Here is a 12,868-nt window from a genome sequence, read left to right as displayed (position 1 = left end):
AGACCATTATTCCTCCTCCACCAAACTTTACAGTTGGCACTATGCAGTCGGGCAGGTAGCGTTCTCCTGACCTCCGCCAAATCCAGATTAGTCTGTCGGCCTGCCAGATGGCGAAGCATGATTCATCACTCCAGAGAACAGCACTGTTGACAGGGGCAGCTCTTTAGTAAGGCCCTTCTACTGACAAAGTTTGTCCATGGAGATTGCATGGCTGTGTGCTCGATTTTATACACCTGTCAGCAACGGGTGTGGCTGAAATAGCCAAATCCACTAATTTGAAGGGGTGCCCACATTCAAAAGTATTTATAGTGTATTACATTGGGGATGACAGATAATTTAGTACAAATGTTTCATCAACAAGCTGGGAAAAGAGAGGGTCAGAGTGATCAAACTCTAGCTTTTCGTATAGGTTATGGGTGTGATGGATCGCTGGCTCTACGAGGTACTGGGAGTGTCCAATTCCCAACACACAGTCAGCTGATGATTCAGATATATACACACAGGTGGGCGGGCTGATGGACAGACACACACTCAGCCAGTCAGTCCGAGTCGCTGCTGCTGCTGGATGAGTCTGTAGACATGGCTTCCACGTCGTCCTCGTTCTCTTTGTTGTGGCCGGGGGGCTCCAGCCCAAAGTCGTTGCCATGGTGCGGGGGGAGCATACCCACTGAGACGTCGGACGATTGCCAGGGGTACTGGGGTGTAAGCACATCTGAGGGGGAGAGGAAGGAAAGAGTATTTGAGCTGCGTGATAGGGTTAGTATTATACTGTATAGTCCACAGAATCATATCAAACACACAGACCATAGGAGAAGAAAAAAACATTTGACTCAATTTGTAGAAGAAAGGAACCACACATACAACAAAAGCATACCCGGCAATCTCCCAGCAGCCAGTGCATCTCCAGGGAGGTGTCCGTTCACGCCATTAGTTGGCAGATTGCTCATGTGACCCAACATTCCACTGCGCATCTCCAGGTCAGTCGGGTAAGGTCTACGTGGATCACCTGTTATAAGGAATATGTCATCAAGTCGATTGAAGAGTAATTACTGTAGTATTGTGAATGCTAGTCACTGCTGTGATAGGGATTATTTGAACCTCAGCCACTATCACTACCGAGAGGAAATTCCAGTCTGGAGAGAAGGAACATGCAAGGGAAGGAGGATCTGGGGGAGGTAGTGATTGGGGGGGAAAGGGTATCTAAGACTTCAAAACAAAATAAAAAAGGGCAGAAAGAAGACAAACCTGGTACCCAGTTGAGAGGGGCACACACTGCATTGCTGGCACTAATCCTGTGGGCATATTTGATGATCTCTTCTGAGGAAATGCTCCCTGAAAGACAAAAGTTATTTTAGTTTCACATTTATAATCTCTGGTGGTATTTATGTATCAGAAAGCTCTCCAGCTACTCATACGAATGCTGTGAAAATCAGGCTCACCTTTTCTGGCCTTATCAATAGATTTTAGCTTCTCCTTTGCTTGGTATACAGCAGTCGCCTAGAAGAGGTTTGGGCAAAAAAGGTTAGGTTGAATCAAAGCCATAAACAATGTGCTGTTGGGTTCCAATTTAGTAAAGGAGACACATTGTAGTCTCTTTAGGATTTCTTATCATTCTCCAGCTCCACTATTCTCACCAGTATATGTTCAGCCTCCTTCAGCTGTTTCTGGAGCTGCTGGATGTCGCAGTCTCTCTTCTCCACCTCCTTCTCCAGGACGTGCATCTCTTGGTGCACCTTGCCCTGCTCCTGTGCCACCCTCATCAGCTCCTGGAACTCTCTGTCTCGCTTCACCAGCAGCTCCAGGATCTGCCCACAGCAAAACACATGCATTCAGACTTCTGACCGACTGCACATTGTAAGATAGACTACTATTGACACAAAGTTGTGTGGAGAAAAGCAGTCTCAAAAACCTATTTCACAAAATGCAAACTAAATCTGAGTGGTATGTTCAGGTATGGTGCACATCTTATAATTCTTTGAATAGCTTGGATTGCAGATATTGTTGCTACATCTAAATATAGTTTTAGGTTGAACCAGGTGCCTGTTACCTGGGTGTCCTCGCCTCCTTGGGGGAGTTTTTGGCTCCTTGACAGTGCAAGCATCTCTATCAATTCCCTGAAATACGAGTAACATTGGGTTTTATATATACACAATCCATGGCTGACGTTATAGCCTATACAACAGTGGTTCACAACATTTTTCGGTTACTGTACCACCAACTGAATTTTGCTCTGCCTGGAGTACACCTAATGTACCCCCTCATGTGCATTTGACCAGTAACCCTATGATCTCATGAGTCTTCTCAAGTACCCCCTGTGGATAGGCCAATTACCCCCAGGGGTCCCAGTACCCCTGGTTGGGAACCACTGGCCTAGCAGTAACATTACACTCAGAACACGAAACGTAGGCATTGTTAAATAAACTACAAACTAGATCATTTGAATGGCTGTTCAGGAAACAATTATTCGGGTGAGAAAATAATAAATTCGTACCTGGATAACACTTCTAAATCGTCCAGTACCGATAATAACCGCTCTTTCGTAGATTTATCAGTCACCGCCATCACTGTTTCCACGCCACTGCGCAGAACAGGAAATGGAGCTTATATTTTGTTGTGTGGAAATAAAGCTTGCTAGCGACGTCTGTTGGAAAGGAGTGAAAAGGCCTTCTGTTGGCGAATTCACTGAGGCAAAAAATAGAAAGAGGCGGAGCCACATCTATACAGAAGAAAATAGTATTCTCTGGAAGTTAGGTTCTCGGCGCTCAGCTGTTGAGTTGAGGTGAATATTTGGTTGAGTCGGGCAGCACGAGCTGTGTGTGTTTATCTGCGCGGTCGTAGGAGCTAGCTACAGCAGCAAGATTCCAAACAACTTCGACGTGCTAAACACACTCACACTCTGTTATTTTGAAATCAACCAGTGCAAATTTCACGATGGTGAAGGTATCCTTTAATTCGGCCCTCGGGCAGAAAGACATGAAAAAGGACAGCGAAACCCTAATTCCCGAGGACAAGGTGAGTAATTACAACTGCGAATAGCCATCAAGGATTGTGTTATTGACTGTACGTTTGTTTATGTGTAACTCTGTTTTTGTCGCACTGCTTTGCTTTATCTTGGCCAGGTCGCAGTTGTAAATGAGAACTTGTTCTCAACTGGCCTAACGCTACCTGGTTAAATAAAGGTGTAATAAAAACAAAACAAAAAAATTATTACGATAACTTAACGTTAGTTATCTAACGTTAGAAAACATTGTCACAGTTGAACAGACACAGATGGAAAAATGAAGACGTCAATCCCCTAGTTAGCTCCTTTAGCCAGATCAGAGATTAGCCAATACGTTATATATAGCTATCTAATTACCGACATTAGATACATTTGAACTAATTGAAAGTAATATTTGGCCAAATGTCTAAATTAATGTTGTTAGTTCTGAGACTTGCTTAATCAGCTCTCAACAATTCACTGACCACCATTATCTAACGTTAAATTATAGCCTACAGGGGCTGCCAGTTATTGCTTTCTTTCCCCTTCATTGCAAATGGCAGGCTGAATGTCAATTAATGTTTTGAGTTTTGGAGATCAGCTGGAACTTGTTTGTCACTTGAAGCCAGCGCTTGTTTCAGTGTTCAGTCCCTGCTGCTTACATTGATACACCCTCAACTGTTCTTTCTCATTCCAAGAACAGCAGTAGCGTTATGATAAGGGTTATCAACACTGAATTGTCATCATTCTGTTTGTCAGTGTTGGTTGGACCAAGAAATGGACAGACACAACATTCATTTCTAAGAACGGTATGATGCCAGGTATTTAGAAATAATCTAAAATAAGAAACTTTGTCCCCAGGGGAGAAATTTCTCTTGCACATTAACAACATCTCAAAAATATATGAATAAATATGGTATATGAAATATGCAGTACAGACCCCTACATGACACAATGCACATGCTCACAACTGATAGGAAGAGTAGGAGCGTGAGACAGCACTCATATGATGTCTGCTCACTTATCATCAAAGCCATGCCAATTAGGCAGGTTGCCTCTGAGAAGATGATGTGAAGTGGCAGGCGAGTCTGCATTGCAAATAACTCCATCTGTCTCCCCTCGCTGACTCATACCATTCAATACATTTTTCAGTACACAGTTCTGTCTTCTATCCTTCCACCCATTAAGATTCTCACAGCCTAGACTGTTTCCCCTTGGGGAAATGTGTCTTGGTTCTCCCAATAAGCCCAGCATTGTATTACATTTATCACAAAACAATACAGGGTTACATACAGTCAATATGGATAATGGAACTACCATGCATTGGTCAAATCAAGCTTTTATTTATACAGCACATTTCAGACAATATGCTTTACAGGATAGCATCTTAAGGTTATCTGGCAGGCTATTCCAGAGGCTGGGGGCATAATAACTGAGGGACCTACTGGGTAGATACCATTAAAGCATGCCTGACATGTATTTTGGTGCACAATTGTGGGTTGATTTTAAAAACCAATAGAAGAATCTTAAAATCTATTCTAAATCTCACAGGCAGCCAGTGCAGAGACCTTAAAACTGGTGTAATGTGTGCTGTCCATCTTGGTCATTACGTGTGCTGCAGCATTCTGTATGTTTTGCAGTTGACCAATGGCATGCTTGGGTAGACCAGACAGGAGAGCAATACAGTAGTCCAGCCTGCTTGTAATAAAAGCATGAATAAGTCTCTCTGTATCAGCCTGAGAGAGAAACGGCTGCACCGTGGCAATGTTCCTCAGGTGGTTAAAAACCTATGTTGGTCACATTCCTGATTTAGTTCAGAATTTAAAATAGCACCTAGGTTTTTTACCTGGTGTTTTATCTTTATTGCCTGTGAATTCAAATGTGCGGCTAGATTCTCTCTGTGCTTTGGCTCCAACAATAAGTACTTGATTTAGCTGGAGGAAGTTGAGTCATCAAAGTATTTTAATCACTAATATAGTCTAATCATTTATTTGTGGAGCTAAACTCCTCTGGTGACACAAATGTAAAGTTGTGTATCTTGCTGTGCTTTCTGATAATGCTGTCAAGGGGTTATATATATATATCACACACAGTTGAAGTCGGAAGTTTACATACACCTTAGCCAAATACATTTAAACTCAGTTTTTCACAATTCCTGACATTTAATCCTAGTAAAAATGCCCTATCTCAGGTCAGTTAGTATCACCACTTTATTTTAGGAATGTGAAATGTCAGAATAATAGTAGAGAGGATTTATTTCAGCTTTTATTTCTTTCATCACATTCCCAGTGGGTCAGAAGTTTACATACACTCAATTAGTATTTGGTAGCATTGCCTTTAAATTATTTAACTTGGGTCAAACGGAGTGTGGTGTCAGGAAAATAACCTCACACTCAATGTCAACAAAACAAAGGAGATGATCGTGGACTTCAGGAAACAGCAGAGGGAGCACCCCCCTATCCACATCGACGGGACAGTAGTGAAGAAGGTGGAAAGTTTTAAGTTCCTCGGCGTACACATCACGGACAAACTGAAATGGTCCACCCACATAGACAGCGTGGTAAAGAAGGCGCAACGGCGCCTCTTCAACCTCAGGAGGCTGAAGAAATTTGGCTTGTCACCAAAAACCACTCACAAACTTTTACAGATGCACAATCGAGAACATCCTGTCGGGCTATATCACCGCCTGGTACGGCAACTGCTCCACCCACAACCGCAAGGCTCTCCAGAGGGTAGTGAGGTCTGCACAACGCATCACCGGGGGAAAACTACCTGCCCTCCATGACACCTACACCACCCGACGTCACAGGAAGGCCAAAAAGATCATCAATGACGACAACCACCCGAGCCACTGCCTGTTCACCCCGCTTGCCTATGCCGTTCAGCCATCGCTCATCCATATATTTATATGTACATATTGATATTCATTCCTTTACACTTGCGTGTATAAGGTAGTTGTTGTGTAATTGTTAGATATTACTGTGTGGTCGGAACTAGAAGCACAAGCATTGCGCTACACTCACATTAACATCTGCTAACCATGTGTATGTGACCAATACAATTTTGATTTGATTTGAATGTTTCGGGTAGCCTTCCACAAGCTTCCCAAAATAAGTTGGGTGAATTTTGGCCCATTCCTCCTGAGAGAGCCGGTGTAACTGAGTCAGGTTTGTAGGTTTCCTTGCTCGCACACGCTTTTTCAGTTCTGCCCACATTTTCTATGGGATTGAGGTCAGGGCTTTGTGATGGCCACTCCAATACCTTGACTTTGTTGTACTTAAGCCATTTTGCCACAACTTTGGAAGTATGTTTGGGGTCATTGTCCATTTGGAAGACCCATTTGTGACAAAGCTTTAACTTCCTGACTGATGTCTTGAAATGTTGCTTCAATATATCCACATAATTTTCCTCCCTCATGATGCTATCTATTTTGTGAAGTGCACCAGTCTCTCCTGCAGCAAAGCACCCCCACAATAGGATGCTGCCACCCCTGTGCTTCACAGTTGGGATGGTGTTCTTCGGCTGGCAAGCCTCCCCCTTTTTCCTCCTAACATAACAATGGTCATTATGGCCAAACAGTTCTATTTTTGTTTCTTCAGACCAGAGGACATTTCTCCAAAAGTACAGTCTTTGTCCCCATGTGCAGTTGCAAACCGTAGTCTTTTTAATGGCAGTTTTGAAGCAGTGGCTTCTTCCTTGCTGAGCGGCATTTCAGGTTATGTCGATATAGGACTCGTTTTACTGTGGATATAGATAATTTTGTACCTGTAAAGATGCTGCCGGAAACAAGGTCCTTTGCTGTTGTTCTGGGATTGATTTGCACTTTTCGCTCAAGTATGTTCATCTTTAGGAGACAGAACGCGTCTTCTTCCTGAGTGGTATGAAGGCTGCGTGGTCCCATGGTGTTTATACTTGCGTACTATTGTTTGTACGGATGAACGTGGTACCTTCAGGTGTTTGGAAATTGCTCCCAAGGATGAACCAGACTTGTGGAGGTCCACATTTTATTTTCTGAGGTCTTGGCTGATTTCTTTTGATTTTCCCATGACGTCAAGCAAAGAGGCACTGAGTTTGAAGGTAGGCCTTGAAATACTTCCACAGGTACACCTCCAATTGACTCAAATGATGTCAATTAGTCTATCAGAAGCTTCTAAAGCCATGACATAATTTTCTAGAATTTTCCAAGCTTTTTAAAGGCACATTCAACTTAGTGTATGTAAACTTCTGACCCACTGGAATTGTGATGTAGTGAAATAATTTGTCTGTAAACAATTGTTGGAAAAATTACTTGTGTCATGTAGAGGTCGACCGATTATGATTTTTCAACACCGATACCAATTATTGGTCCTCCAATCAAACATTTTTGGAGGACCAAAAATAGCCGATACAGATTTAATTGGCCAAATGTTCTATTTATTTTTGAATTTTTAATTAATAAAACATATAAATTTGTAATAATGACAATTACAACAATACTGAATGAACACTTATTTTAACTTAACATAATACATCATATAAAATCAATTTAGTCTCAAATAAATAATGAAACATGTTCAATTTGGTTTAAATAATGCAAAAACAAAGTGTTGGAGAAAGTAAAAGTGCAGTATGTGCCATGTAAAAAAGCTAACGTTTAAGTTCCTTGCTCAGAACATATGAAAGCTGGTTGTCCTCTTTTACGCTGCTTCTACTCTCTGTTTTATCTTATGCATAGTCACTTTAACTATACATTCATGTACATACTACCTAAATTGGCCCGACCAATTGTGTCCCACCACCCGCCAACCCCTCTTTTTACGCTTCTGCTACTCTCTGTTCATCATATATGCATAGTCACTTTAACGATACCTACATGTACATACTACCTCAATCAGCCTGACTATGAGGTGTCTGTATATAGCCTTGCTACTCTTTTTTTCAAATGTCTTTTTACTGTTTTATTTCTTTACTTACCTACACACACACACACACACACACACACACACGCACGCACCATTGGTTTGTTCCTTTTAACATGAGTCTTCAATATTCCCAGGTAAGAAGTTTTAGGTTGTAGTATTATAGGACTATTTCTTTCTATACCATTTGTATTTCATATACCTTTGACTATTGGATATAAGAATAGGTACTTTAGTATTGCCAGCTTAATCTCGGGAGTTGATAGGCTTGAAGTTATAAACAGCGCAATGCTTGAAGCACAGCGAAGAGCTGCTGGCAAATGCAGGAAAGTGATGTTTGAATGAATGCTTACGAGCCTGCTGCTGCCTTCCACCGCTCAGTCAGACTGCTCTATCAAATCGTAGATTTAATTATAATATAATAACACACAAACATGAGCCTTAGGTCATTAATATGGTCAAATCCGGAAACTATCATTTCGAAAACAAAACGTTTATTCTTTCAGTGAAATACGGAACCGTTACATATTTTATCTAACGGGTGGCATCCTAAGTCTAAATATTGCTGTTACATTGCACAACCTTCAATGTTATGTCATAATTATGTACAATTCTGGCAAATTAATTACGGTCTTTGTTAGGAAGAAATGGTCTTCACACAGTTCGCAACGAGCCAGGCGGCCCAAATTGATGCATATACCCTGACTCTGCTTGCACAGAACGCAAGAGAAGTGACACAATTTCCCTAGTTAAAATAAATTCATGTTAGCAGGCAATATTAACTAAATATGCAGGTTTAAAAAATATATACTTGTGTATTGATTTTAAGAAAGGCATTGATGGTTAGGTTAGGTACACATTGGTGCAACGACAGTGCTTTTTGCGCGAATGCACTTGTTAAATCACCCGTTTGGCGAAGTAGGCTGTGATTCAATGATAAATTAACAGGCACCGCATCGATTATATGCAACGCAGGACAAGCTAGATAAACTAGTAATATCATCAACCATGTGTAGTTAACTAGTGATTATGTTAAGATTGATTGTTTTTTATAAGATAAGTTTAATGCTAGCTAGCACCTTACCTTGGCTCCTTGCTGCGCTCGCATAACAGGTAGTCAGCCTGCCACGCAGGCCATAATTGGTGTCCAAAAATACCGATTGTTATGAAAACTTGAAATCGGCCCTAATTCATCGGTCATTACGATTATTCGGTCGACCTCTAGTGTCATGCACAAAGTAGATGTCCTAACCGACTTGCCAAAACTATACTTTGTTAACAAGAAATTTGTGGAGTGGTTGAAAAGCGAGTTTTAAAGACTTCAACCTAAGTGTATGTAAACTTCTGACTTTAACTGTGTGTGTATATATATATATATATATGAACTGAACTCTTCCGGACCCATCAACCAAACCTCATGGAACGCCACATGTGATATGTATTTTCTCTGAGTTATGTTCACCAAGGGTGACAAACTCTTGACCGGTTAAATAGGTCCTAAACCTATTTCATATCAAATTTTGTATGTCACATACACATGGTTAGCAGATGTTAATGCGAGTGTAGCGATATGCTTGTGCTTCCAGTTCCTACCATGCAGTAATATCTAACAAGTAATCTAACCTAACAATTTCACAACAACTACCTTATACACACAAGTGTAAAGGAATGAATAAGAATATGTGCATAAGAATATATGAATGAGTGATGGCCGAACGGCATAGGCAAGATGCAGTAGATGGTATAGAGTACAGTATATACATATGAGATGAGTAATGTAGGGTATGTAAACATTATATAAAGTGGCTAGTGATACATTTATTACATCAATTTTTCCATCTTAACCTCTCTTGGGTAGGGGGCAGTATTGTCACGTCCGGATGAAAAGCGTGCCCAGAGTAAACTGCCTGCTACTCAGACCCAGATGCTAGGATATGCATATTATTAGTAGATTTGGATAGAAAACAGTCTGAAGTTTCTAAAACTGTTTGAATGATATCTGTGAGTATAACAGAACTCATATGGCAGGCATAAACTGGAGAAAAGAATCCAACCAGGAAGTGGGAAATCTTTTTTGTAGTGTTTTTTTGTAGGTTTGTAGTGTTTCAACTCTTTGCTTATCCAAGATACAGTGGAATGGGGTCATATTGCACTTCCTAAGGCTTCCACTAGATGTCAACAGTCTTTAGAACCTTGTTTGATGCTTCTACTGTGAAGTTGGGGGGAATGAGTCAGAGGTCTGCCAGAGAGCCACGAGCTGACCATGGGCGTTGATGTGAGAGAGTTAGCTTGCGTTCCATTGCATTTCTGAAGACAAATGAATTCTCCGGTTGGAACATTATTGAATATTTATGTCAAAAACATCCTAAAGATTGATTCTATACATCGTTTGACATGTTTCTACGGACTGTAACGAACTTTTTGACTTTTCGTCTGCACCTAGTGATCGCGCGTCATGAATTTTGATTACTGGGCTACACGCGTGAACAAAAAGGAGGTATTTGGACATAAATGATGGACTTCATCGAACAAAATAAACATTTATTGTGGAACTGGGATTCCTGGGAGTGCGTTCTGATGAAGATCATCAACGGTAAGTGAATATTTATAATGCTATTTCTGACTTCTGTTGACTACACAACATGGCGGATATCTCTTTGGGTTTTGTTGGTCTCTGAGCGCTGTACTCAGATTATTGCATGGTTTGCTTTTTTTGTAAATTTTTTTTGAAATCTGACACAGCGGTTGCATTAAGGAGAAGTGGATCTAAAATTCCATGCATAACAGTTGTATCTTTTAGCAATGTTTATTATGAGTATTTCTGTAAATTGATGTGGCTCTCTGCAAAATCACCGGATGTTTTGGAACTACTGAACATAACCCGCCAATGTAAACTCAGATTTTTGGATATAAATATGAACTTTACCGAACAAAACCTACATGTATTGTGTAACATGAAGTCCTACGAGTGTCATCTGATGAAGATCATCAAAGGTTAATGTAGTATCCTTAAAGGCTTCTTAGAACTACGACTCATGAGACTTACATACGGTTTAGTATTTAATTGTAACTTAGATTCACATTATCTTATGCACCTGGCTTAAACTACCTGAAGCTTTCTTAATCATAGTTAAATAGGCAGACATAGGAAATAGCTACGGATAGCGGGAAGCAAACCCCCGTCTTGAGTCAATACTGCCATCTATTGGTAAACATAAATATACCAGGCTACTACAGTTAATGATTAAATTTATCTCTATTTCTGCCTTTTGTGACTCCTCTCTTTGACTGGAAAAATGGCTGTGTTTTTCTGTGACTTGGCTCTGACCTAACATAATCGTTTGGTGTGCTTTCGTCGTAAAGCCTTTTTGAAATCGGACACTGTTGCTGGATTTACAAAAAGTGTGTCTTTAAAATGGTGTAAAATACTTGTATGTTTGAGGAATTTTAATTATGGGATTTCTGTTGTTTTGAATTTGGCGCCCTGCAGTTTCACTGGCTGTTGACGAGGTGAGACGCTACCGTCCCACATACCCTAGAGGTTAAAGTGGCTGGAGTTGAGTCAGTAAGTTGGCAGCAGCCACTCAATGTTAGTGATGGCTGTTTAATAGTCTGATGGCCTTGAGATAGAAGCTGTTTTTCAGTCTCTCGGTCCCCGCTTTGATGCACCTGTACTGACCTCGCCTTCTGGATGATAGCAGGGTGAACAGGCAGTGGCTCGGGTGGTTGTTGTCCTTGATGATCTTTTTGGCCTTCCTGTGACATCGGGTGGTGTAGGTGTCCTGGAGGGCAGGTAGTTTGCCCCCGGTGATGCGTTGTGCAGACCTCACTACCCTATGGAGAGTCTTACGGTTATGGGCGGAGCAGTTGCCGTACCAGGCGATGATACAGCCCGACAGGATGCTCTCGATAGTGCCTCTGTAAACGTTTGAGTGTTTTTGGTGACAAGCTGAATTTCTTCAGCCTCCTGAGGTTGAAGAGGCGCTGCTGCACCTTCTTCACCACGCTGTCTGTGTGGGTGGACCATTTCAGTTTGTCCGTGATGTGTACGCCGAGGAACTTAACTTTCCACCCTCTCCACTACTGTCCCGTCGATGTGAATAGGGGGCTGCTCCCTCTGCTGTTTCCTGAAGTCCACGATCATCTCCTTTGTTTTGTTGACGTTGAGTGTGAGGTTATTTTCCTGACACCACACTCCGAGGGCCCTCACCTCCTCCCTGTAGGCCGTCTCGTCGTTGTTGGTAATCAAGCATTCCACTGTAGTGTTGTCTGCAAACCTGATGATTGAGTTGGAGGCGTGCATGGCCACGCAGTCGTGGGTGAACAGGGTGTACAGGAGAGGGCTGAGAACGCACCCCTGTGGGGCCCCAGTGTTGAAGATCAGCGGGGTGGAGATGTTGTTACCTACCCTCACCACCTGGGGGTGGCCTGTCAGGAAGTCCAGGACCCAGTTGCACAGGGCGGGGTCGAGACCCAGGGTCTTCTGTGGTTTTCCACTAGAAATGTGTAATTGGACCTCATCTTGACCACAAACTGTACAGAGATAGGCTTTTGATTTTCACCTTCCCACACATTCTTAGCCTCTGACCTTATAGTCCTTCTGTCTGTCTGTATAATCACATTTATGTTCTTCCTCCCTGGTTTGAAGTGGCCTTTAACAAATGCATTTTTCACCTCTGCAAGGGGATTTCTGTAGCTTTGCCTAGTGGTTCCACATGCTATAATTAGTTTATATTAACATCTTCAGACTTTATTCACTTGAGTAACCAAGATGAAGAAGACCCATCATTACAGTATGCTTGCTCCTTTGAACCTTTTGGGGTAATTCTTTTGTTAACCGTTATCTTGTTTTCTTTGGGAAGTCAGCGTTTTCGTGCTGGCCAAACGTTTACATAAGTTTCGAGTTTCGAGGCAAAGCAAGAGGACCAGAGTAGCCTTCTCTTTGGCCCAATAGGCAGCATGCTTTCAGCATTGTTCCTTGAGGCATTTA

The 12,868-nt window shown here is 41.8% G+C and overlaps 2 protein-coding genes across 2 annotated transcripts in view; one reads left to right on the top strand and one right to left on the bottom strand.

Moving 5' to 3' along the window:
• LOC120063785 (mediator of RNA polymerase II transcription subunit 4-like) lies at positions 1–2,575 on the bottom strand. Its single transcript, XM_039014083.1, has 7 exons — positions 2,492–2,575; positions 2,048–2,114; positions 1,635–1,805; positions 1,440–1,497; positions 1,246–1,332; positions 875–1,006; positions 1–712 (listed from the first exon to the last, which is right to left on the bottom strand). The coding sequence occupies exons 1-7, from the start codon at positions 2,560–2,562 to the stop codon at positions 540–542; spliced, it is 759 nt and encodes a 252-aa protein (XP_038870011.1). The 5' UTR covers positions 2,563–2,575; the 3' UTR covers positions 1–539.
• Positions 2,576–2,736: 161 nt separating this feature from the next.
• Positions 2,737–12,868, top strand: part of LOC120064281 (integral membrane protein 2B-like) — a 28,918-nt gene continuing 18,786 nt past the window's right edge. Inside the window, exon 1 of the mRNA XM_039014737.1 lies at positions 2,737–3,012. Coding sequence (XP_038870665.1) covers positions 2,932–3,012 — 81 coding nt within the window. The 5' untranslated portion in view covers positions 2,737–2,931. The remainder of the gene's footprint in view (positions 3,013–12,868) is intronic.

The sequence above is a fragment of the Salvelinus namaycush genome, chromosome 19 (genome assembly GCF_016432855.1).
Source record: "Salvelinus namaycush isolate Seneca chromosome 19, SaNama_1.0, whole genome shotgun sequence".
NCBI lineage: Eukaryota > Metazoa > Chordata > Actinopteri > Salmoniformes > Salmonidae > Salvelinus > Salvelinus namaycush.
This window is presented reverse-complemented; position numbering and strand designations above follow the sequence as displayed.

Bases quoted from the DNA above. Each gene is read 5' to 3' on its own strand.
- LOC120063785 (XM_039014083.1), bottom strand. From the start codon at position 2,562: ATGGCGGTGACTGATAAATCTACGAAAGAGCGGTTATTATCGGTACTG. The intron at 1,333-1,439 runs GTGAGCCTGATT...TTTGTCTTTCAG, and splicing joins TATTGATAAGGCCAGAAAAG to GGAGCATTTCCTCAGAAGAG. The intron at 713-874 runs GTATGCTTTTGT...TCTCCCCCTCAG, and splicing joins GGCTGCTGGGAGATTGCCGG to ATGTGCTTACACCCCAGTAC.